This window comes from Mobula hypostoma, chromosome 2 (assembly GCF_963921235.1).
Source record: "Mobula hypostoma chromosome 2, sMobHyp1.1, whole genome shotgun sequence".
Classification (NCBI taxonomy): Eukaryota; Metazoa; Chordata; class Chondrichthyes; order Myliobatiformes; family Myliobatidae; genus Mobula; species Mobula hypostoma.
Window position 1 is genome coordinate 176682884 of NC_086098.1, and position 27239 is coordinate 176710122.

Consider the following 27239-nt stretch of genomic DNA (forward strand, 5'->3'; position numbering starts at 1 on the left):
CACTTTCATTTCATCTGCTAACGTGTATACAGTAGCGTGATGAACTTTATCATTTTATAAATAAAATATAGTAACTAGGTAGCTGAGTTGCCTAAGACTTTTGCGCAGTGCTGTATTTGTCAAGTGGAGAAGAGAGTGAGATTAACAGGATGTGGGAATATTAAAGTAGTGAGGATTCCTGCTCCAGACCTACCCTACCCACGTTCCTAACTTTTGGAGTCCTGAATCCATATCCTGGCTGCAAACCCAGACTGCAGCCCACAACCTGGTCCCCGACTCTGGAATTAGCTGACTTTCTTGACTGCTGAGTGAGTCAAACGCTGAACTATCAGTATCAACGAATAATCGGAAACTGGGCCATCTGTTTTAATATACAGTGGATTCCAGTGCATTGGGAGATATTGGGACCAATACATTTTACCCCAATTAAGTGACTGCCCCAATTAGCCAAAGTTTCATGGAAATGGTTAAAAAGTATAAGAAAAGACAAGCTAAGTAACAAATTATGTATTTACAGTGTTATGTAGAAGTATATATGCGTTCTAGCTATTTATTGTTTATTTATTTATTACTATTACTTTTCTTTTTGTATTTTTGTAGTTTGTTGTCTTTTGCATTTTGGCTGAATGTCCAAGTTGATACGATCTTTCATTGATTCTGTTATGGTTATTATTCGATTATGGATTTATTGAGAATGCTGCAAGAAAATGAATCTCAGGGTTGTATATGATGACATATATGTACTTTGAAAAGAAGTCCATTTAATGCAAAGTAGTCAAAATGTTGCTGTACTGAGGTAGTGATTAGGGTTGTGCAGGTTGGTTCAAGAACTGAATGGTTGAAGGGAGGTAGCTGTTCTTGAACTTGGTGGTGTAGAATTTCATGCTTCTGTACCACCTGGCCAAAGGTAGATGTGAGAAGGTGACATAGCACGGATGGGAGGGATTTTTGATCTTCTTGAGGGAACGCCTCCTGCAGATACTATCAATCCTGGGGAGGATCTGCCATTCATACCCTGGAGCCCACTACTGTTCATTAGAGTGGGCATGTTTCCAATATTGGGAGAGTCTGGGACCAGAGGGCACCGACTCAGAAAACCGTGATGTCTCATTAGAACAGAGATGAGGAGGGATTCCTTCAGCAGGAGGGTGCTGAATATGGAATTCATTGCCGCAGATGACCATGGAGACCAAGTCATTGGATGTACTTAAAGCGGAGGTTTAATTAAGAGTGTCAAAGGTTACAGGGAGAAGGGAAAATGGAGTTGAAAGGGAAAATAAATTAGCCGCAATTGAATGGTGGAGCAGACTCCATGGGCTGAATGGCTTAATTCTGCTCCTCTGTCTTGTGGTCTCTGAAGCATTGCACCCCCTCCCCCCCACCGATATTCTTATTCTGGATTCTTCCTCCTCCTTTTACCATCCTGATGAAGGATCTCGGCTCAAAATATCAACATTTATTCCCCTCCATTGATGCTGCCTGACTTGCTGAGTTCTTCCAACACTTTGTATGTGTTACTTTGAAAGCTTCATGTTGTTTGGGACTAAACAAACATGTCACACCTGTCTACTGTCCATCACAGTAGCACTGCGAAGTAACACACACTAAATGCGGTAGGAACTCAGCAGGTCAGGCAGCATCTATAGAGAGGAATAAACAGTTGACGTTTCAGGCCCAGAATTTTCATCAGGTCCTCTCATCGCCTCTTGGCCCACAACATCATTCCTTTCCATAGATGCTGCCTTCAGACTTCCTCCAGCCTTTTGTAAGCATTACTCTAGACTTCCAGCACTTGTAGAATCTTTTGAGTTTATGATTAAATCATTAAACAGGTTTGAATTATAATATATTAGACTGGATAGATTAGGACCTTTTTCTTCCCTAACATTTTCAGTAATTACCCCCCCCCCCCCCACCCTTCACCATTCCCTGGTTCTATTTCCCTCTCTTACCTACCCATCAGCTTCCTCTGGTACTCTTTCCCCTTCCCTTCCTTCCATGGTCTTCTGTCCTCTCCTATCAGATTCCCCCTTCTCTAACCCTTCATCTCTTTCACCAATCAACTTCCCAGCTCTTTACTTCATCCCTCCCTCCCCCTCCTACCTTGCACTTCTTCCTCTAATCCCCCACCTTCTTACTCTGACATCTAATCTCTTTTTTTTTAGTCCTGATGAAGGGTCTTGGCCCAAAATGTCACCTCGACTATTTACTCTTTTCCATAGATGCTGCCTGGCCTTCCAAGTTCCTCCAGCACTTTGTGTACATTACAATAAATTGGACGAAGTGGAATGACCTTCAAAAGAAGGTTGTCATGAGGAAAGGACTCGGCCTGAAATGTTGACTGTTTAAGATGTTGCCTGACCTGCTGAGTTTCTCCGGTATTTCTAACATCTGCGGAATACCTTGTGTTTATGAGCAATAGAGGTGTGTGAACAATGGAGCTCAGTACCATTGTCCATTTAATAGCTTTCTGTTTTGCTTTTTAAACACTCTTTTGAAAGGAGCAAAACTCCTCCAGTTGTGGATTGCACTTTCAGTTTAAAAAAAACCAGAATAAACACCAGCTGTGCACAATGGCTCAATATGAAACTTTTGTACCAAGCACCCTTTAATGTCCCAGTGTTTTACAAACCTTTTTTTGCTTATCTCAGCTCACTTATTTCGAGGAAGTGCATTCTTATGATATCGTCAGACAACAAAATGTGGCCACTTTGACAAATGGTGACATTTATAGCAATCTTTCATACACGCAGACAAAGACAGGCCGTCACCTATACACCTACACAGCCAATTTGGCCAGAACCGTGAATAGAAATGCAGAAGGAAAATTACTGGGCAATCTCCAAATGGCTGCTTTTCTAGACACTTAATGTCTGATCATATTCCTTCTCCCACCACCCCACCACATCAACAATTTCTGTTTGATTTCAGTGATACTTGAGTTGTATAGAACAACCTGACCTGCAGTATATGAGAGGTGATTGATAAGTTCATGGCCGAAGGTAGAAGGAGTCAATTTTAGAAAACCTAGCACATTTATTCTTCAACATAGTCCCTTCCTACATTTACACACTTAGTCCAGCGGTCATGGAGCGCACAGATCTTGGACCTCCAGGAAGTGCCCACAGCAGGGGTGATTGATAAGTTCGTGGCCTAAGGTAGAAGGAGATAAGTTACACGGCTCTCTTTCTTTCTTTTTAAATCTTTTTATTGAGTAAGTATACAAAAAAGGTAAGCCATATAAACATTAATACAATGTTAAAGTATAATAAAATTCCAAAAGATAACAATACCAAAAAGAAAATACTACAAACAATGTAATTTAAGCATAAGAAACCAAAATAACATAATAGTATACTAGATTTTATATATATCAATGGAAAAAAAGAAAAAAAACCCCCCAAAAAAAAACCCACCGTGCAACTAACTAAAAGCAAAGCAAAGCAATGGGCTAACTTGAAACCAAACAGAGTTAAACTTAAAATCACGTCCTCAATCCCGACCTCCATTAAAACAGTGAAAAAAAAACAAGAAGGGTAAATATTACATTAAATGAAAATATCGAATAAAAGGTCCCCAAATCTGTTCAAATTTAAATGAAGAATCATGAAGGTTACTTCTAATTTTCTCCAGATTCAAACATAAAATCGTCTGAGAAAACCAAAAAAAGGTAGTTGGAGCATTAAGCTCTTTCCAATGTTGTAAAATACATCTTTTCGCCATTAAAGTAAGAAATGCAATCATTCTACGGGCTGAAGGGGAAAGATTACTAGAAATTTTAGGTAGTCCAAAGATAGCAGTAATAGGGTGAGGAGAGATATCTATATTTAATACCTTAGAAATAATATTGAAAATATCTCTCCAAAAAGTTTCCAAAGTAGGGCAAGACCAAAACATATGAGTTAAAGAGGCTATCTGCCCCGAACATCTATCACAGAAAGGATTAATATGCGAGTAAAAACGCGCTAACTTATCTTTGGACATATGTGCTCTATGCACCACTTTAAATTGAATTAGGGAATGTTTAGCACAAATAGAGGAAGTATTAACTAATTGTAAAATCTGCCCCCAATCATCCACAGAAATGGTAAGCCCCAATTCCTGTTCCCAATCTACCCTAATCTTATCAAATGGAGCTTTCCTGAGTTTCATAATAATATTATAAATCATAGCCGATGCACCTTTCTGACATGGATTAAGGTTAATTATCGAATCTAAAATATATATAGGAGGAAGCATTGGAAAGGAAGGAAGTATAGTACTTAGAAAATTTCTAACTTGTAAATATCTAAAAAAATGTATTCTTGATAGGTTATATTTATTAGATAATTGTTCAAAAGACATAAGGGAACCATCTAAAAATAAATCCAAAAACCGTAAAATACCCTTAGTCTTCCAAGTTTGAAAAGCGCGATCCGTAAAAGAGGGAGGAAAAAATATGTTACCTAAAATAGGAATCGCTAACCCGAATTGATTAAGATCAAAAAATTTTCTGAATTGAAACCAAATACGCAAAGCATATTTAACGATCGGGTTAGAGACCTGCTTAAGGCGTTTCGAATCAAAAGGAAGAGATGAACCTAAAATAGAACCAAGTGTAACGGCTCTCATTACATGCACGTGCAGTTCAACGCTTTGAGTGATTATGCAGAAAGTTTGAAGTTAATAACTCATCTCCTACCTTAGGCCATGAACTTATCAATCACCCCTGATGAGTTATTAGCTCCAAACTTTCTGCATAATCACTCAAAGAGTTGAACTGCATGTGCATGTAACGAGAGCTGTATAACTCAGCTCCTTCTACCTTAGGCCATGAACTTTTTAATCACCCCTGGTATGTGTGTGAAAAGTAACGGGTGGGAGTGCAGTGGCTCAACGCTGGTCGTGTCTTGTCAAAGGCTCTAGTGAAAATCCAGCTTTGCAGAGCCCCGCAATATAGGGCCTCTTGCGATTGGCTAGGTTGTCCAACCCACCCCTGGTCTTTTGGCCTCAGTGCTGCCATAACCTCAACCCCATCCCTCAGGATCTCTAGCCTATGTCACTTGACCACCCCCACCCCAAGTCTCATTTTCCTTCTTCAAGGAAAAAAATTAAACTGGAAATTCCGTTTATTCATTTCTGTTGTTGCATGAAGAAAGATACTGGACAGCCGCAGTTGGTAGATATGAAAAGTAGTCTTTATTTGTTAGACACACTGACAAATAAGCTGACAGCCTTTGGGGTGTGGGAGGAAGAGACAGGGGGAGGGAGAGGGACAGAAAGAGAGAGAGAGAGAAATATATAGATCTTACTTGGCCCCCCCACCCCCGGAGCAACTGATCTGTTCAACTCAACATTTTATGTGGTAAAGATCAAAGAACAATTCCATATTTCCATATGAATTCAGAAGAATGAGGGGTGACCTCATCAAATCCTATGGCATGGTGAGGGGTTTGACACAGTGGCTGTGGAGAGGATGTTTCCTGTGGTGGGAGAGTCTAAGACCAGAGGACAAAGCCTCGGAATAGAGGGGAGTCCTTTTAGAATAGAGATGAAGAGAAATTTCTTTAGCCAGAGAGTAGTAAATCTGTGGAATTCATTGCCACGGGCAGGTGTGGAGGCCAGGTTTTTATGTATACTTAAGCAGAGGTTGATAGATTTTTGCTTGATCAAGGCATGAAGGGATACAGGGAGAAGACAGGAGATCTGGGCTAAGAGGAAGGTTGGATCAGCCATGATGAAATGGCAGAGCAGACTCGATGGACCAAATGGCCTAACTGTGCTCCTATATCTTATGGTCTTATTTACAGTTCATCCACAATGCTTTCCTTGAACTAAACACAAACTCCTCTGTTTTTGTGGATGTTTGCGGAGAAAAAGAATTCCAGGATATACGAGGGGTGATTGATAAGTTTGTGGCCTAAGGTGGAAGGAGTCAATTTTAGAAAACCTAGCACATTTCTTTTTCAACATAGTCTCCTCCTACATTTACACACTTAGTCCAGCGGTTGTGGAGCATACGGATCTTGGATCTCCGGAAAGTGTCCACAGCAGGGGTGATTGATAAGTTCGTGGCCTAAGGTAGAAGGAGATGAGTTATTAACTTCAAACTTCCTGCATAATCACTCAAAGAGTTGACCAAAGACGCCTTCTACCTTAGGCCACGAACTTATCAATCACCCATCTGTGGACACTTTCTGGAGGTCCAAGATCCGTATGCTCCACAACCGCTGGACTAAGTGTGTAAATATAGGAGGGGACTATGTTGAAAAATAAATGTGCTAGGTTTTCTAAAATTGACTCCTTCTACCTTAGGCCACGAACATATCAATCACCCCTTGTATATTGTATACATTTCTCTGACGTTAAATGTGCCTGTTGAAACTTCACACCTCATGCTTCACACCACACCATAGACACCTGAGTAATGAATTTAAATCAGCATTGTCTGGCCTTCCAATTAACTGTGGTTCACTGTTTTTAGGAACCCATCGTTCAGAGCTGCATTTTAGATTTAATCCACAATTCATATTCAGATCTGAAGACTGGTGGCTGAAGTCAGTTTCTGAAATTGTATGTGCTAACCCCAAAAATGCTCTAACAATTACTGAGGTAGAGTTCAAAGTAAATTCTTTATCAAGTTACATATATGTCACCATTTGCTTCCCTGAGATTCATTTTTTTTGCAGGCATTTACAGTAAATATAATGAAACACAATATAATCAATGAAAAACCCCATGCAAGATGGACAACCAATGTGCAAAAGACAACAAACTGTGCTAATACAAAGAGAAAAAAAACTCAAACTAGAAATAATAAATAAACAAGCAATAAATATCGAGAACGTGAGATGAGGCCTTGAAAGTGAGTCGGTTGGGGGAACAGTTCAAAACGTTAAACTAATTCAAAGGAAGACGAGGTTATCTAACGTTGCGTTTACTTTAAGCGAAGTGTACCTGTATCCCATGATAGTGTGATGACGTATGCGTTTCATGTATTTATACGTATAACCTGTAATGAATTATTTAAATTAACAAGAATACTTAAACAATGTGTATGTGTGTGTGTATATACTGTGTGTGTGTATATATATATTCACACACGTACACACACCTGGGTGGTGGGGGTCTTTGATGATGAATGCTGCTTTCCTGCAACAACACTTTTTGTAGATGTACTCAGTGCTGGGGAGGGCTTAACCCAAGATGGACTGGGCTGTATCCATTACTTTTTGCATATCGGGTCACCACAATTCAATATACAAATTCTGTTCTAATGGCTGTCTTAGTAAGATAGGTTTTGAGCTGTCATTCAGAACCAAGATCACTAAAAATAATAAAGAACCAACTAGTTTCAGTACCAGACAGCACCTGCTGAAACCACAGATTAGAATAAAATCAGTGTTGGAAACCGGACACACATGGAATCAGCCAAATTGTGCTTTTGTTCAATGAAAACTTCTCCTTGTGGATCATTCCTTTTTGTCGTGTCATTCGCTGACTATCCTGAAGCAAGACTCCATGATCCCAGCTTCCGTTGTTTGCTCAGAGCTTCGAGTGGAAACTCAGAGGCGGTGACGTGCAAAGAGAGGAAGTAGCTTGTCAAAGTATGATCTCGGGTACTTCCGAACAGGAAGTGTCAAGGATAAAATGGGGCACCGACTGCTGTACTGATGTAAAGTTGCTCATTAGGGGAAACATTGCTCTCAATCCTTCAGCTCGACTTCTCCAGGTAAATGGTGAAAACGAATTTTGCTTGCTATTTTTCACCCTAGTTTTATTTGTACCCTTAGATTAACCCTTTCTGTGTTACCATGTAATATCTGAAGTTCAGAACAGCAGTTTTACCTATCATCACCAGTGTCCTTTCTTTACTGTTCATTGAGTGAGGATGTGCGTTGGTGACAATGCCATTATCTTATTTGTCCTTAATTGTCATTAAATGTTAGTTGGTTAGGCCATTCCAGAGTCAATCACACTGCTGGATAAATGGGTCTGAGCCGGTAAGGATGGCAGATTCCCCCTTTTAAGGGCATGAGTTGGATTTTGTACCAATGCCCAAGAACAGTTAAGTCTGCAAGAAAGTGGTGGATACAGCCCGGTCCATCTCAGGCAAAGTCCTGCCCACCATCGAAGAAGAGAGCATGGCCTGGATGGTGGGCGTCCTTTAAAATGGATACTGCTTTCTTGTGGCAGTGCTCCTTGTGGATGTACTCAGTGGTGGGGAGGGCTTTGCCTGTGATGGTCTGGGCTGTAATAAAGGGAGATGTAAAAGAATTGTAAATAGTTTTGAGAGAGAAGATGGGTACAGTTGCCACTGTTGCGAGCTTGGTAAGAAATAAAGCAGAAAATTCTGGAAAAACCTAGCACCTGTGGAGAGAAGAACAGAATTAATGGTCCAGGGTCAGTGGTAAGATACAGTACTCAGGGTACACGTGTTTCAAAAAACGGACAAAGGGAAGTGTAGAAGTTCTTCAAAAAAAAGATTGTGTGATTTGTGTCTGTGGATGGTGGAGCAGACTCGATGGGTCGAATGGCCTGATTCTGCTTTGATGTCTTACAGATGCATGGCACAAAAATTTATTAGTGAGACATTGTATGGGAACTTTCAAAGGGGAACAGGATTAGTGGCAGAAGTGGAAGTAACAATTGCTGGGTTTGAGGAACTTACAGAAACCTATATGGAAATGATCAAGTGCGTGGTTTTCTTCAGTATAGCAATGTTTAGTGATTCTGTGTAAAACGTTATTTTTATTTTAAACCGTAAGCTATAGAAGCACAGTTAGGCCATGTGGCCCGTCAAGTCTGCTCTAGCATTCCACCATGGCTGATTTATTTTCTGTCTCAACCCTCATTCTCCTCATAACCTTTGATGCTCTTACTAATCAAGAACCCATAAACCTCTGCTTTATATATACCCTATGACTTGGCCTCCACAGTTGTCTGTAGCAATGAATTCCATAGATTCATCACCCTCTGGCTAAAGAAATTCCTCCTCATCTCTGTTCTATAGGGGTTTCCTTCTTTGGATCACTCAGTTGGAAATATCCTGTCCATGTCCTCTCTACCTACGTCCAAGGACACCATGGCTACCAGGCAGATATCAACAATGATTCATGACAGAGATGTTTAGGCAGGGGACCAAAGGCTTCATCCACGGGAATGGTTGGTGGAGGAATGTAGAGAGGCTAGAAGACGTTCATAGTGAATGAAGGAGATAAAGGCAAGGCTGCCTATTGTGATGCTAAATCAGAGATACAATGGGCTGTAGAAAACAGACTTCTGGAAGAAGTGGACCAAGCAGTATCTGTGGAGGGAAAAGGAATTGTCAATGTTTTGGGTCAAAACCTTACCTCATTGCTGAGAGAGCAGAAGTGAGGTGTCTGGTATGGAGGGGATGGGGGAATGTAAAGACAGGTGATTGGTTTGAGGAGGGGTGAGGGATGGTAGATGGGGATGCACAGGAAGCTAAGATTAGAAGAATTATATAATTCTTACAGCAAATTGAGAGGCCATTTGGCCCATTGTACCTATGCTGGATTCGATTAGATAATCACATAGTTTCTTTGTTTTTCCCCATTGTTTTGCAAGTGATGCTTTCTGTTGTCCAGTTCTTCTGATTTTCTTCCCACCCGCCCTCGCATACAGTGGTTTCCATACCATAACCATGCCTTGTATTTTAAATAAAAATCCCTACGTTCCCCTTGTAGCTTTTGCTCAAAACTTTTAAATTGTTCCCACTGGTAGATTAGAATCAGGTTTATTATCACTGACAGATGTTATGAAATTTATTGTTCTGTGGCAGCAGTACGGTGCAAGATAGGAAAAGTTTCTTTCCCTTAGCCTTCCCATTTCTGAACAGTCCATGAACTCACAAAGACTTATCATCGTCATCATTATGTACTGTGTTGTATGGCGTGGGCAATCATGGTCAATGATGATTATTCTTGGCAAATCTTTCTTCTGGGCAGTGCCTTTACAAGATGGGTGACCCCAGCCATTATCAATACACTTCAGAGATTGTCTGCGTGGCGTCAGTGGTCGCATAACCAGGTGGGGTCCAAGCAGGTGCTACACCCTGCCTAAAGGTGAAAGGTGACCTGCAGGCTAGCGGAGGGAAAGGAGTGCCTTTCACCTCCTTTGGTAGAGACATATCTCCGCCCCTCCACCGACAAGAGTACTTCATCATTTTGCCTTCTATTTGCATTACTCATTTATTTTTCTATATTCCTTACAATAACCTAAAGAAATGTTTATATGTGTTGCACTATACGGCTGCAGCAAAGCAATAGTTTTAACAACATATATGTTGGATCTCTGGTTGATTTCCGATCCTTGGGCTTCTTCTGGGAGTCAGGAATGATGAGCCGTCCTAGTTCCAAGATTTCAGTTTATTTTAGAGTACAAACAAACATACAAATGCTATGAAAACTACGTAAAGAGCTGAGAAACGATGCTTAGGGGTGTGAGATAAAGGAATAAAGAAGAAGCCAAGATGGCTCCTCTGGAAAAGTCTATCAATTTTATAGATAAGATGAGGGAAATTCCTTAGATAGTAATAGATTAGTTAATAGACTACATAATTAAAACAATTACATCCCATGGGTAATGTGCTAATACTTAGCCAATGAAAAATGAGGGAGGTAATAAGCTGTTAGTTTAGCTGCTATCGTCTTGCTGCAGTGGGTGTGGAAAAATACATGAGTTTGTTTAAATCTTATAAAATGTTTTATTAAAAAACAGTGGTTTCCCACATATGTCAGTGATATTAACCCTGTTTCGGATTCTGGCATTTAAAAATCCTATAAGCTACAAAAATAAATAAATAGTTCAAACGAGGAATAATGAGATGGTGTTTATGGGTTCATGGACTACTCAGAAATATGATGGTGGAGGGGAAGAAGCCGTTCCTAAAATGTTCATTGTGGATCTTCAGGCTCCTGTATCTCTTCCATGATGTTAGTAATGAGAAGAGGGCACATCCTGGATGGTGAGGATGGATGCTACCTTCTCGAGGCACCACCTCATGGAGACGTCTTGATAGTGGGGAGAATTGTGGTTGTGATGGAGCTGGCTGAGCCTATAGGGAAACCACAGTGCAGAGGGCAGTTAAGAGACCACCACACTACTGGGTAAATGGGTTTGACCAGGTAGGGACAGAAAATTTCCCCCTCTTAAGGGCATGAGTTGGATTTTGTACCAATGCCCAAGAACAGATAAATCTACAAGAAAGTGGTGGATACAGCCCAGTCCATCTCAGGTAAAGTCCTGCCCACTATCGAGCACATTTATATGCACTGGTGAGAAGAGAGTTTGGCCTGGATGGTGGGCGTCCTTGATGATGGGTGCTGCTTTCTTGTAGCAGCGCTCCTTGCAGTTCTGCTCAATGGTGAGAAGGGCTTTTCCTGTGATGTATTGGACTACACCCGTTATTATTTGTAGGCTTTTCCATTCTTGGGCATTGCTGTTTCCATACAAAAGTTATGATTGCAACCTGTCAGGGTACTTTCCACTGCCCACCTGCAGAAGATTGTCAAAATGTAGATGCGGTGGGTCAAAGGTCCTGCTTCCATATGTGCTATGTGACCTGATGGTCCTTGAACTATCTTTTGATGGGATCACCTTCCCTCCCTCGGTCCCCATCTAAACCCGCTGTACTGTTGTAAGGGTAACTAGCTATGCTATTCAGAGCTGAATGAGGATTTTAGAGTTGGTCTTATTTTGAACACGAGAAGATCTGCAGATGCTGGAAATCCAAAGCAACACACACAGAATGCTGGAGGAACTCAGTAGGTCAGACAGCATGGGTGGAAAAGAGAAAACAGTTGATGTTTCAGGCTGAGTGTCTCCCTGGTGGAGGAAGGGTCTCAGCCTGAAACTTCGACTGTTTACTGGTTTTCCAGTTGAGTTCCTCCAGAGTTCTGTGGATCTTATTTTGACCTCCGAGGCATGTCTGCAGAGGTATTAATCTACACCCACTGAGAGAGAGAGGCATTGCTGGAGGTGCTGTTCCCAAATATCCCATCATTTCTGGCTTGGCAGACCCCATGACTAATTAAAATGAAGTCGTAAATTATACTTGTCATTCAACATTACAGAGAAAATAACAAATCATTCAGTCATTCTGATCACTGCTGCTTGAACCATTATTGATGCAGAATGGTTGCTGCATCTTTTTTTAAAGTACAGTCACTGTACTTTCAAAGTAATTAATTTTGAAATGTTTAGGGACATTCCAGAAATATAATGAAATGCTGTGCAAAGGCAAGTAATTTTTCTGTGCCAGCTAGCCTCTTTTATAATTAATTTTTCAATAAGCAATACGTGGTGGTTGTCCATCGTATCTGACGATGACAGGAAGCCTCTGCAGGAGAGTTTTTAAAGTGGAAAAGCCGTTGCACTAGGGCGTTACCACTCATTCAACCTCAGAAGGCCGGCTCCAGTGGTACAAATAAGTGTCACAGACTGGGGTCTTCCCTGGTTGCCGTGGATGACCATGATGGCCTTCTGTGCTTTGCCATGGTCCTTGCTCTCCACGGAGTGTTGCAGAACTGCCTTCCTAGCCCTTGGATCTCAGCTGCCCAGTCTGCCTGAGCCGACTTCGCATGCCAGGACAGGCATGTCCCAGTCTCTCTGGGGCATGAGGACCACCGGCTACCCTCACACGGTTTAGACCATAAGACAAAGGAGCAGTAGTCAGCCATTCGGCCCATCGAGTCTGCTCTGCCATTTTATCACGAGCTGATCCATTCTCCCATTTAGTCCCACTCTCCCACCTGCTCACCATAACCTTTGATGCCCCGGCTACTCAGATATCTATCAATTTCTGCCTTAAATACACCCAATGACTTGACTTCCACTGCTGCCCATGGCAACAAATTCCATAGATTCACCACCCTCTGGCTAAAAAAATTTCTTCGCATCTCTGTTCTGAATGGGCGCCCTTCAATCCTTAAGTCATGCCCTCTCATACTAGACTCCCCCACCATGGGAAACAACTTTGTCACATCCACTCTGTCCATGCCTTTCAACATTCGAAATGTTTCTATGAGGTCTCCCCTCATTCTTCTAAACTCCAAGGAATACAGTCCAAGAGCGGACAAACGTGCCTCATATGTTAACCCTCTCATTCCCAGAATCATTCTAGTGAATCTTCTCTGTACCCTCTCCAACGTCAGCACATCCTTTCTTAAATAAGGTACCCAAAACTGCCCCAGTACTCCAAGTGAGGTCTCACCAGCGCCTTATAGAGCCTCAACATCACATCCCTGCTCCTATATTCTATTCCTCTAGAAATGAATGCCAACATTGCATTCGCTTTCTTCACCATTGACTTCAAAGGGTTTAGTATGCCCTTTGAAGCAGTGTGCCGGGATGTGGCCACTGTCACAGGCAAATGTCTACTTGGAGACATGGGTGAGAGCTGAGTGTTCAGTGGGAACCAAAGGTGAGCGAGCTGTCCCAGATTTGACGCGACAAGCCCCTTCACCAGAGGTGATACCCTGGGCACCCTGCTGGTAAAGAATGGCATCCAATATGTAGAAAGATGTGATGTAGAATCAGAAGATGTTGGTTCCTTGTGGGTAGAGTTGAGAAGTTAAAGGGTAAAAGGACCCTGATGGTAGTCTTATACAGGCCTCCCAAAGTAGCTGGGATGTGGACCACAGATTACAATTGGAAAGAGAAAAGGGGTATCAAAAGGAAAATGTTATGATAGTCATGGGAGATTGCAACATGCAGGTCAATTGGAAAAATCAAGTTGGTGATGGATCTCAAGAGAGTGAGTTTGTTGAGATGCCTGAGATGGCTTTTAAGAGTGGTTTGTCATTGAGCATTCTAGGGGATCAACTATAGTGGATTGGGTGTTATGTAATGAACTGGAGGTGATTAGGGAGCTTAAGGTAAAGGAACCCTTAGGAGGCAGTGATCACAATATGATTGAGTTCAACTTGAAATTTGATAGGGAGAAAGTAAAGTCTGACATAGTAGTATTTCAGTTGAGTAAAGGAAATTACAGTGGTATGAGGGAGGAGTGGGCCAAAATAAATTGGAAGGAGATGCTGGCAGGGATGACAACAGAGTAGCAATGGTGTGAGTTTCTGGGAAAAATGAGGAGGCTGCAGGATAGATGTATTCCAAAAACAAAGAAATATTCAAATGGAAAAATGGTACAACTGTGGCTGACAAGGGAAGTCAAAGGTAATGTAAAAGCAAAAGAGAGGGCATACAACAAAGCAAAAATTGGCAGAAAAATAGAGGATTGGGAAGCTTTTAAAAACCTACAGAGAGCAAATAAAATAATCATTAGGAGGGAAGAGATTAAATATGAAAGCAAGCTAGCAAGTAATATCAAAATGGATAGTAAAGCCTTTTTCAAGTACTGTATGTAAAAAAAGAGAGATGAGAGTGGATATATTTAAGGCAGAGTTTTGATAGATTCTTGATTAGTCAGGACATGAAGAGATACAGGGAGAAGGCAGGAGATTGGGGCTGAGAGGAAAATGCATGACCATGCACTTTGGTAGTAGAAATAAATGTGCAGACTATTTTCTAAGTGGAGAGAAAATCCAAAAGTCTGAGATGCTTAGGGACTTGGAAGTCCTTGTGCAGAACACCTGAAAGGTTAACTTGCAAGTAGAGTCGGTGGTATGGAAGGCAAATGCAATGTTAGCATTCATTTCAAGAGGTCTAGAATACAAGAGCAGGGATATGATGCTGAGGCTTTATAAGGCACTGTGAGGCCTCATCTTGAGTATTGTGAACAGGTTTGGGCTCCCCATCTAAGAAAAGATGTGCTGGCATTGGAGAGGATTCAGAGCAGTTTCACAAGGATGACTCCAGTAATGAAAGGGTTATTATACAAGGAACATTTGATAGCTCTGGGTCTGTAGTAGTAGAAGAAGAAGAAGAAAAAGAAGAAGAAATCCCTTAACTCCAAGTGGAATCATCGGGATGCCGTCATGACGGTGTTTCTTTAGCAGGCTTTCTTATTTTTACGAGGCTGAGTTGCTAGCTCGATGCTCAACCCAGCATGGATGGAAAGCGTGTGAGGGAGCCAGCTGGATTTGAACTCGGGAGCCTTCGCTCCAAAGTCCGGTGCTGATGCCACTACGCCACCAATCGGCAGCTCTGGGTCTGTACTCGCTGGAATTTAGAAGGTAGAGGAGGGATCTCATTGAAACCCTTTAAATGTTGAAAGGTCTAGGCAGAGTAGATGTGGAAAGGATGTTTCTCATGGTGAGGGAGTCTAGGACAAGAGGGCACAGCTTCAGGATAGAGGGGTGTCCATTTAAAACAGAGATGCACAGAAATTTCTTTAGCCAGAAGGTGGTGAATTTGTTACCACAGGCAGTTGTGGAGGCCAGGTCGTTGGATGTATTTAAGGCAGAGCTTGATAGGCTCTTGATTGGACACGGCATCAAAGATTACAGAAAGAAGGCCAGGGAGTGGGACTGAACGGGGGGAAAAAATGGATCAGCCATGATTAAATGGCAGAGCAGATTCGATGGGCCAATTGGCCTAATTTTTCTCCTATGTTTATACAACCAGAAGCAATATGTGGAATTCAATATTCGTCCATTCGTAGTAATTTTGGATAGTTCACTGCATGTTAAAAAGATACTGGGCACTGGCATTGGTTTTCTGTGATTCCCTCAGGCCAGTATAAGGCATAAATTACTGGTGCGTTGGATCCCATTGGAGAGGAGTATTTGTTTCATTTATTTTCATAGTGTATCTTTTCCACATTGGTTGTTTGTCCGTCTTTGTTTATGTAAAGTTTATCATAAATTAGACTCATAGAAAATTACAGCACAGAAACAGGCCCTTCGGCCCATCTAGTCCATGTCGAGCCTTTTAAATTGCCTACTCCCATAGACCTGCACTGGGCCCAGAGCCCTCCATACCTCTACAACTCATGTACCTATGCAAACTTTGCTTAAAGTGAGCTCACATGTATCATTTGCGCTGGCAGCTCATTCCACCCTCTCACCACTCTCTGAGTGAAGAAGTTTCCCCTCAGGTTCCCCTTAAACTTTTCACTTTTACCTTTAACCCATGACCTCTAGTTATAGTTCTATTAATATTCTGTTGTATTCCTTTATTTTCCTGTAAATGCCTGCAAGAAAATGAATTTCAAGGTAGTATATATTAACATATATGCGTTTTGATAATAAATTTTACTTCAGCTTTGAGTGGCAGTTTCTAAAAAATCTTTTGCCCTTGAGTAAATGTGAAAGGATACAAGTTCCATTCATCACAGAGGTGAATAACTGTGAATCTGCTCTTGGATACACACATGAAATTGGGTTATTTTAGCCTTTTGAGGATAGTATTTAGAAAGTAACTTCTGACTATATACATTACATATTATAGTTGCTATTCTATAGATTTGTTGAGTACGTCCACAAGAAAATGAATCTCTGGGTTGTATATGGTGACATATATGTACTTTGATACTGTAATAAAATTTACTTTGAAATTTGACCTTTTGAACTGACTGCTGAAATTGTCCAATGACTAAATAGTACAGAAATTGCAAACCAGTCTTTATTCTTTGCATGAACTTTAAACCCACCCCTCTCCCAAATCTTATTTCTTTTAAACACTCCATTAAGCTGTTGGGTCAGTGTATGTTGAAACTAATAACTTTGCCAATATATCCCATAATTTTTCAGGCCTTCTTATCTTAACTTCCTTCACCCTGCTTCCTAAATCTTTGCCCCCTTTTCCCATAATTTTGACCCCCCCAAACATTTAGTGGCCACTTTATTAGGTACCTCCTGAAAATAATAAAGTGGCCATTGAGTGTATATTCATGGTTTTCTGCTTCTGTAGACCCCTTCAAGATTTGAAGTTTGTGCATACAGAGATGCTTTTCTGCACACCACTGTTGTAACGTGGTTATCTGAGTTACTGTTGCCTTCCTGTCAGTTTAAGCCAGACTGGCCTTTCTCCTCTGACCTCTCTCATTAACAAGACTTTTCTGCTCACAAAACTGCCACTCACTGGATGTTTTTTGTTTTCACACTATTATCTGTAAATGCCAAACACTGTACATTTAAAATCCTAGAAGGCTATCAGTTTCTGAGATACTCAAACCGCCCCATCTGGCACCAACTACTATTCGATGGTCAAGGTCACTTAGATCACATTTCTTTCCCATTCTGATGTTTAGTCTGAACAACAACTGAACCTCTTGACCATACTTGCATGCTTTTATGTGTTGAGTTAGATATTTGCATTAACAAGCAGGTGTACCTAATAAAATGGCCTCTGAGTGTGCATTGGAAACTGCTTCTTTCTATTGTCTCCATGCTCTTCAAATTTAAAATTACTTATATAAGTCATCCTAAATGGCTGCATTACGATTGACTGCATTTCTAGCTCGCATTTTAAGTACCTTTCAATCAAGTGTAAGTTCTCCGTCTATGGCTGGGCAATTAGAATACAATTTATCCCAAAGCAATTACTTCAGCTAACAGTCAGCTTCCAACTATTCCTGGTCAGATCTTTGTTTTGATCTGCTGATTGCTCTCAGTCTCGATGAAAAGAAAATGCAGGAGATCTCTGAGATACGACGAGCCCGACTTCACACAAATCTCACGTATGTTTTTGCAAAATCATAATCTGGTTTATTATCACCAGCCTATTTGTTTCCAACCATCATTAATAATAATCAATTAATGATTGGATAGTATTTTGTCACGAACCCCGTGACGGGAATGAAGAACCAGCAGATGGAGAACACTTTGGAGTCCAGTATTGCTATAAACTAATAATATTTATTAGTAACTACGCAATACAGTAATATAAATGTAGATAAATCAAACAGGTTAGCAGTGATTTTATATATATATATATATATATATGTAAGTATATCAGTAAGTGTGGAAATATATGTATGAAAAACCAAGCTTCTTTAAGTCTAGGGGTAAAGAGATACAGTCTTACGATGATGAGTAAAGTTCAGTTCAGTTCAGTTCGTGGTATTGAGTTGAGTGGTGATGGAGAGAGGGAGAGATTTGAGTCTTCAGGTGAGCTGACGCCATCGATCTTCTCGTTGTCCTTCGAAATCCTTTAAAAGTCACTGACTGTGACTTTAACAAAGGGGACCGGTTTTCTGTGGTGGAGCTATCCCCCAGGCGAGGGTGGACACTTGGACAACTCCCCACCAGTCAACCCCTTTTTCCTTCTTCCCACTGCAAGAGTGACGGATCGATCTGCCTGATCAATCCTCCAAAACCCACTTTTCCTGTGGGCACAACACTGCTCATTTAGTATCCAGAACATGTGTCTGAGGTCGATCATCTGACCTCCTATTTTATCTTCCTGTGCTGAGCATCAACTGTCATTCAAATAATCCCCCCTTCCTCTCTCTGTGAAGAAATACACAAGCAGGCAAAAGTCCTTGAAGAAGTATCAACAACCTGCCGAAAATTATAACATCAATTGTCCATTAAATAGCGCTGCCTTCCATCACCATAGCAACTTACAAGCTGCTCGGTGCTATCTCCACTTTAGCAGAAATCCAAAAGTTAACCAGTTCTTTCTTGTTCCTTAGAGTGACAGTCTAACAGTTAGTCTTCATCTCTCTCTCTCTCTTTCAAAACAAGATATCGATGTTAAATAACTCTCTCTCTCTCTCTCTCTCTTTTCAAAAGCACAGTTAATAGGGGTAATCGAGCGCAGTTCATAGGGGTAATTCAGGATCCCGTCACAATATATCCATACTACCAGAGTGGCACAGTAGTGTAGCAGTTAGTGCAAGGCTATTACAGCATGGAATGTTTTGGAGTTCAATTTCAGTGCTCTCTATACGTTCTTCCTTTGCTGCGTGGGTTTCTTCCCACAGTCTGAAGACTTATCAGTTAGTAGGTTAACTGGTCATTGTAAATTGTTCCATGATTAGGCTAATGTTGCTGCTTGTTAGGCCAGTATCTCTAAATAAATATTCCACCAGTTTAGTTAAGGTGAATATTTAATGAAATGAAGTGCTAGAGCAAGAATGGTGCGTGTAGAGTGATGCCTTATGGGTCGGTAGAGAAAATAGATGTTTCTGACTTACAGAGAAATTGGTTTTGGGATAGTTCTCAGGAACTGAACCTGGCGACTATCTGTTTTGAAAAGCAGATATAGGTTAGGATAGTAATACCAGAAAGGTCATAAAGTTCCAGAATGAAAGTTCAAAGTAAAATTCATTATCAGAGTACTTACATGTCTGCACATAGAACCCTGAGACTCAGCTTCCAGCAGGCATACTCAGTAAGTCTATAGAATAGTAACCGTAGCAGGATCAGTGAAAGAGCAAGTAGAGTGCAGAAGACAACAAACTGTGCAAATGCAAATATAGATAAATAGCAATAAATAATGGGACTATGAATTAACAAGATAGAGAGTTCTTAAAGTGAGATCAGTGGTTGTGGGAACATCTCAATAGATGAGTGAAATTATCCTCTTTTGTTCAAGAGCCTGATGGTTGAGGGGCAGTAACTGTTCCTGAACCTGGTGGTGCGAGTCCTGTGGTACTTATATCTTCAACATGATGAGAGCAGCAAGAGGAGAGCATGACCTGGGTGCTGGGGATCTGTGATAATTGATCCTTCCACAGCATTTCATATAGATGGCCTCAGTGTTTGGGAGGGCTTTACCCGTGATGTACTGGGCTGAATCTACTACCCCTTGGAGTTCACTACCTTTTTCATTTCAAAGGCATTGAACCTCTATGGAGAGGTTCTCAAACCAGGCCATAATGTAGCCAGTTCACCACTCTCTGGCTAAAGAAGTTCCTCTCCATAGATGCTGCCTGATTTACTGTGTTTCTGCAGCATCTTGTTTAGTTGCTGCAAATTTCCAGCATCTACAGAATCTCTTGTGTTAAGAAGGGAAAAAAATAAACAGTGGGAGCCAGATGGGATGTAGGAAGGGGAAGGTAGATACTTAGAATGAACTTTGGTATAGATTTGGGGTGGGAGGTGGGACTCCCCAGCAAGGCAAATAATGCAGAGGAATGAATGAGTGATCAAGGGTTGGGGAAAGGATTAACACTTCTTCCTTGCTGTGAAATCTGCGATGGCTGGGTAAGTGAGGAACAGTCTGGATGTTAATCTTGAGCTGTGAACAGCTGCCAGAATATGTGTGACATTAAGCAGATGTTTATTATGTTACCAATATGAACTGAATCAGTAAGAATTGGGAGAGCCTAAGACCAGAGGACACAGCCTCAGAATAGAGGGACATGCTTTTAGACTGGAGGTGAGGAGGAATTTCTTTAGCCAGAGAGTGGTGAATCTATGGAATTTGTTGTCAAAGGCAGCTATGGAGGTCAAGTCTTTACATGTATTAAGGTAGAGGGTGATAGATTCTTGACTGGTCAGGGCATGAAGGGATAGAGGGAGAAGGCAGGAGATTGGGGCTTAGAGGAAAAATGGATGAAATGGTGGAGCAGAGTCGATGGGCCAAATGGCCTAATTCTGTTCCTATATCTTATAGTCTTATGGTCTTATGAATGAAATGCTTGTAAATGGAGATATAAATCCTTTGAGGTAATAGTATTAAAACAGTAAAGGGCTTTGCAAAGCTTATGTGATTTCAGGTTCGTGATATAAGTGGAACCGGGCACTTCACAGGGCTGCTATAGAAGTTTAATAAGAACATTTGCTAGGATAGCATTTTAAAATGTTTTTAAAGGTAGATTGCATACAATTCTGGTGGTAAGGATATATCTTGTTTAATCTTTCTATGTATTTCCCTCCTCGTCATCAGATCTGCTCTTGCATGGCACAGTAGCGTAGTGGTTAGCACACTTGGTTCAATTCCCACCACTGTCTGTAAGGAGTGTATGTACGTTCTACCCGTGACTGCATGGGTTTCCTTTAGGTGCTCTGGTTCCCCCCCCCCCCCCCCCAACAGTCCAAAGATGTACCGGTTGATTGTTATAGATTGTCCTGTGATTAGGCCAGGGTTAATCAGGGCTGCTGGCTGGCAGGCTCGAAGGGCTGCATGGCCTATACCACGCTGTACCCTAATAAATAAATATCCATTTTTTGGAAAGATAGCATCCACATGCCTCCTACTTAATTCATTCCTGATAGTTGTGGTACCAACTGAAAAAATCTGGAGATCGTGCCTTGCACTTGGGACTGAGAGGTGGGACTCGCATCCTCTGTATCTCCCTTCCCTTCACCATTCCTCTGACTTCAATTGGCAAATGGGTTAAGAGTTGGAGGATGAAGGTAGGAGAATGGAGTTAAAAAGGGATCAGCCATGATTGAATGGCGAAGCAGACTTGATGAACTGAATGGCCTAGATTTGCTCCTCCATCGTATGGTTTAGCCTACACAAAATAATATAAGAAAGAGCACGATCAGATATTACTGAAGATGAGTAGGGATGTGCCCATGACATGTTGGGCTGAGTCCACTAAACCGCCATTGGCTTCTGACCAGGAGACAAGAGCTACCCACGTGACCTCATTAACCACAGGGAATCACATGAGGGATCTGTTCAGTAGAGCAATGACCCGTAATACCATCAAAGGTTTGAAATCAGCAGTCTGTTGGAGAAAAAAAACATATTTTCCTTTCCTGTAAATACTTATCACCCCCTGTTCTCAAAACCCCTGAGTTAAGAGAGAGAATCCACTGTGGTTCTAAAGGTACTTTCCTGTATGTTTTGTGGTAAACCTGGGGAATTCTTCATGCCAAATACCAGGAGGGTGAGGGAGTTTAATTATCAGGTCATAAAAACATCAAACTCAACAGAAGTTAAAGTGTAAGCACTTCACGCCTGGGGTAGGTTGCTAATCCTTTTGGATCTTGCTGGGGTCAATGGGATTTAATATCCAAGCAAGTGGGGTAAAAGCTTGGAGGAGAATTGAGAATATCATTGTGTTTCATTTTGCTTCAGCACTTTTTTATTAGCGTTACTGGTATTTTAACATGGGTGAAAGTTGTGGATGAGGTGAAAATTCCAGGAAAATGGCTTCCAGAGATGGCAGCCCTGGCAGTCACATGACATAATCAGGGCCAAGGTACCTGAAGCACTCAAGTTGGAAATAGTTTCACGAGAAAGACTTGTAGCATCCAACGGTTGTCTGAGGGAAGAGAGCAATGAAATCTGTTGATCAAATGGCTCTAACAATGAAAAGAGTTTTGCACTGTGTTTATTCTTTCGGATACATTTTATTATGAATGAAAAAACAGGCCTTTTGTAGAGATACTATAGAACTGAATGAGGTCACATGGTCCTTTGTACTTTTGTTCCCTCATAGTAGAGGGAACAAAATCATCTTATTAATCTACTTCAACTTCCCATTTTAAAAAATAAATTTGTATATTTAAACAGTTCTGTAGTGAAATCTGCATCCTTGTGTTTTAACTCTGTGCCTTCTGGTCCTTGAATGGGAGCAGTTTCCTTTTCTATTTACTCGTAACAAAACCGTAAAAATTTAATGAAGGGTGTTGGCCCAAAACATTGACTGTTTATTCCTCTCCATTTTTTGTACTGACTTTTTTTTTGTCATGAACTGTACTGCAGCTGCAAAACAATATTTTTCACGATATACGTCAGATACCTGGGTCATGAGTCTCTCCTTACTGCCGCTATCAGGAAGAAGGTGAAGGAGCCTCAGGACTCGCACCACTAGGTTCCGAGTCAGTTACCACCCCTCAGCCATCAGGCTCTTTAACCAAAGGGAATAACTTCACTTGCCCCATCATTCCCACAATGAATGGATTCACTTTCAACGGCTCTTCATCTCATGTTCTCGATATTTATTGCTTATTTATTTATTTATTCTTTTTGTATTTGCAGTTTGTTGTCGTTTGCACAGTGGTTGAACACTCAGTTGGTGCGGTCGTTCATTGATTCAATTATGGTTATTATTCTATTCTGGATTTATTGTGTACGTCCACAAGAAAATGAATCTCGGGGGTTGTATGTGGTGATACTTTGATAATAAATTTACTTTGAACTTGATAATAAACCAGCTTCTGATTTTGAAAACAACAGGCGCAGCTTTATTCAAATCCCTGTTTCTTTTATCTCATATTAGGCTCTAGGTTTTGATGTCAACTGATTTATACTGTACTCTACAGGTAGACTTGAGAGACCAGACCTTGCTTGATACTCACAATGGCACGATGTCCTCATCCATCATGAGATAACAACCAAGTGAAATCCAATATCCGCAGTCCCCTGGCACATTATATCACTGAAATGTTCCCACAACCCGTGGATTCACTTTGAAATACTCTTCATCTGGTGTTCTTGATATTTATTGCTTCTTTATTTACTATTATTTTCAACTTGTATTGTGGGCACCATTTTAATTGATATGAATTATGAATTAAAATAATAAATATAGACAATTTCAAAAAAAATTGCGTGATAGGGAAATTTCATGGTGACTTTCATGATCAGCAGCCCCAAATCCATAAGATACACTCAAACCTATTCGGGAAGCAAAACCTTTGTTGTCCAGTGTATTCGTAGCCGTTGGGTGGTGTGGCTCGAAGGGTCAGAAGGGCCTATTCTGCATTGTATGTCAGTGAAATAAAATAAAATAAATTATTGTTTCATCTCGGGGATCTAGAGCTCTGACTGTGTGTGCAGGACCTTTTGTGGTCCTTTGAAAGGGCCCATATTTATCTAGTAACACACATATACACATAAAATGCGGGTGGAACTGACCACCATATGGATCATGTTGCAAATGATGGCACTGTGCAGGCTATCTGCGTAGCCACAAATGTTGGTGACAGTGCAGGTCACCACCCACACCACCCTTCTCATGGGCAATAGGGCAGTGGAAAGAGTGAGCTGTTTCAAACTCCTGCCAGTTCACAACTCACGAAACCTCTTATGGTCTCAGAACACCATAATCGTTACACATAGGAGCAGAATTAGGCCATTTGGCCCAACAAGTCTGCTCTGCAATTGATGGGAGGCCTGATTGAGGTTTATAAGGTGATTATATTCAACTAGGAAAGCTCACCAATGCCTCTACTTTCTGAGGAGGACAAAGAGAGCTGGACTTTGTACACCCATACTCACGTCACTCGACAGATGTGCCAAGAGCGTCCTAACTTGCTGTGCCATTTTGTGGTACAGAATATGTCCTACAGCAGATAGGAGGGCTCTACTTAGAATGGCCCAACCCATCACCAGCACCAGCCTACCCACCATCAAGGACATGTATACAGAAAGGTTATGGAAAAACACCAGCAATATCACGAAGGATCCCACCCACACTGCTCCTGAGCTGTTTGTCCCACTCCCATCAGGGAGGCATCCACATCAGGACCACTAAACTCAAAAACAGTTATTCCCCCCAAGCCATCAGGCTTAATAACAGCCCCCACCCATTAACCCAGCTCACCACCCCTACACAACCACTACATGCACATCACCCACCACCACCCTATGCACATACAATCAGTCTATTACATAACAGTCACTTGTACATTGTGTTTGATAGGATTGCTTTCACCACTCCTTGAAGATGTCCTGGGTGATCCGTAGCATCCAGGACATCTTCAAGGAGCGATGCTTCAAAAAGTTGGCATCCATCATTAAAGACACCCCTTCGCCCAGGTCATGCCTTTTCCTCGTTACTACCATCAGGGAGGAGGTGCAGAAACCTGAAGGCACACACTCAACAAGTCAGGAACAGCTTCACCCCCTCTGCCATCGTATTTCTGAGTTGACATTGAACCCAATGAACACTTCCTCATTATTTTTTTGGTTGCACATATTTAATATACATATATAGTTTATTTTTTTTAAGTGTGTCATACCAGACATTCAGTCATTCTTGTCTGGCGCGCAGTGTCAGGATTAACCGGGTCACGTTATGAACGTTCCTGACTTGACCTTTGTATTTTTTACGAGGCCGAGTGGCTATCTCAACACTCACCCCAGCACGGATGGAAAGCGTGCTCAGAGGTGGCCCGACCCGGATTTGAACTCGGGAACCTTCGCTCCGGAGTCCGGTGCTGATCTCACTGCGTATATATAGTATTGTAATTCATAGTTTTTAAATTATATTATATTCCATTGTGCTGCTAACACAAGGACTACAAATTTCATGACACATGCCGGTGATATTAAAGCTGGCTCTGATTCTAATTGTGATATTTATATTTATTGTGTTCTTTTTGCTTATTGTGTATTTTTATGCCGCAATAAATCTGGAGTAGCAGTCATTTTGTTCTCATTTACACCCATAAGGCAGTAATCTTGAATCTAGAATGTCCGGCCACCTTTAGAGTGTGCGTCCATGCAGAGGCGTCTGTGTTTGTTCACACTGTGATCTATGTCTGTGTGGGTTTGCTATGGGTTGAATGTCCAGGGCGGATGTCACATTATCTGTGTAGAGTGTGGTCCTGAACCAAATGACTTAATGCACCAATCTTTTGCTTTGCACTTCTTAGGGCAAGCAAATGGCAAGAATCTGGCTGATCTCTGGTCCTTGCCCCTCTGCTGAACAGCGGCTGTAGGTTTATCACCAATCAGCAGCAGCGCTGGGACAAGTGAACACCCGTCCATGCGTTCCTCCAACCTGGCCCTGCTCCCATCACTCCTGATTTGATGCTCCTTCACTTGGTCATGACCAGCCGCACTGACCTCCTGACGGAACTCCAGTTCCCGGAAAGGTTGCCCACCCCGGACCGCCTGAGAGCCGCGAAGAAGCGGCGGGCGCAGCAGCTGAAGAAATGGGCGCAGTACGAGAAGGAGATGCAGAACAAAAAGAGGAAAACTGACAAAAAGAAAGGCGCGGGGAACCAGAAGAGGGTCAGCTTCACTCCCAACGTAACGCTTCTGGAGGCCTCCTCCCGCAATGACTTGGAAGAAGGTAGGGGAATCGTTGTATGCTTCTGTACTGTGCCCTGACAATATTTTAGACCTCAAATATTTTTGATAAAATTGTGCTGATGCTTTTGTTCTCTTCAGTTTCTACTAGACAAGTCCAGCTGTTGCCCGGACATGAGGAACTGAGTGATGAGGAAAGGCTGAATAGGTCTGGAATTTGTCCCATGGAGTGTAGGAAATTTGGAAGAGGTATATATCTCGGGATGGAGATGTGTCTCTACCAAAGGAGGTGTAAGGTGCTCCTTCCCTCCGCTCGCCTGCAGGTCATCCTGGGGCAAGGTGTAGCACCTGCTTCGCCCCCTGATCAGGGTCATGTGAAGCCATGGGAACAGGTGGTGGATGGTCGTATAAGCAGCTGGTGCATATCACAAATCCTGGTTATGTGACCACTGACGCCAGGCAGACAATCTCTGAAGGGTATTGATAATGGCTGGGGTCACCCATCTTGTAAAGACACTTCCCAGAAGAAGACACACCACTTCTGTGGAAAAAATTTCCAAGAACTATCGCGGTCATGGAAAGACCACAATCGCCTCCATCATACGACAGGGCACCTAGTGAATGGATGAATACAAAATTATAATGGGATTCAATAGGGTAAATGCAAGCAGGCTTTTTCCACTGAGGTTGGATATGGCAACAACTAGAGGTCATAGGTAAAGAGTGAAAGGTGAAATACTTCAGACGAACCTGAGGGTTCATTCAGAAGGCGGTACAAGTGTGGAATGAGCAGCCAGCAGAAGTAGTGGACACAGTAACATTTAAAGATAGTTTGGATAACCACATGGATGTGAGGGGTAAGGAGGTCTATGGTGTAGATGTGGGTCAGTGGGTCGAGGCTGAATAACAGTTTGGCATGGACTAGATGGGCTGAATGGCCTCTTTCTGTGCTGGAGTGCTCTGTGACTCTATGTCAAATTGAGTTTACTGTCATGTGTGCAAGTAAGGTGAGCTATAAGTACAATGAAAACTTGCTTGCAACAGCATCCCAGGCACGTAGATTCAGACAACAGACAGAATGTTAAGTTCTACATAAATAAAACAGTGTGAAGTAAGATATTAGTGAAAATAATCACAAGCAGAAACAAGTCCGTGGTAGCACAACAGATGATACATTGTGTTCTGTTGCTGAGGCAAGGTTCAGAGTTGTGCGGATTGGTTGAAGAATCTGCTGGTTGTAGGAAAGTAACCGTTACTAAACCTGATGTGCGGGACTTTCAGCTTCGGTACTTCCTGCCTGACGACAGCAGTGAGAAAAAGACCGTTGCTCAGATGATGGGGGTCCTTGATGACAGATGCCACCAAACTGAAGCAGCGCCTCCTGCGTCAGTGTGTCAGTGGTGGGGAGGGCTGCGCCCATGGACCAGGCTGTGTCCACTGCTCTCAAC

The 27239-nt window shown here is 41.9% G+C and overlaps 1 protein-coding gene across 3 annotated transcripts in view; it reads left to right on the forward strand.

Moving 5' to 3' along the window:
• The window catches only part of LOC134342702 (protein phosphatase 1 regulatory inhibitor subunit 16B-like), a 215146-nt gene that overhangs the window by 24160 nt on the left and 163747 nt on the right, over window positions 1–27239 (forward strand). For 2 of the 3 annotated variants that reach the window (XM_063041145.1, XM_063041147.1), the window contains exon 2: window positions 25413–25834. In XM_063041145.1, the coding sequence (XP_062897215.1) occupies window positions 25570–25834 (265 nt within the window). In that variant the 5' untranslated portion in view covers window positions 25413–25569. Of the gene's footprint in view, window positions 1–7632; window positions 7712–25412; window positions 25835–27239 lie in introns of those variants that run through there. The other variant, XM_063041146.1, reaches the window with a different exon arrangement.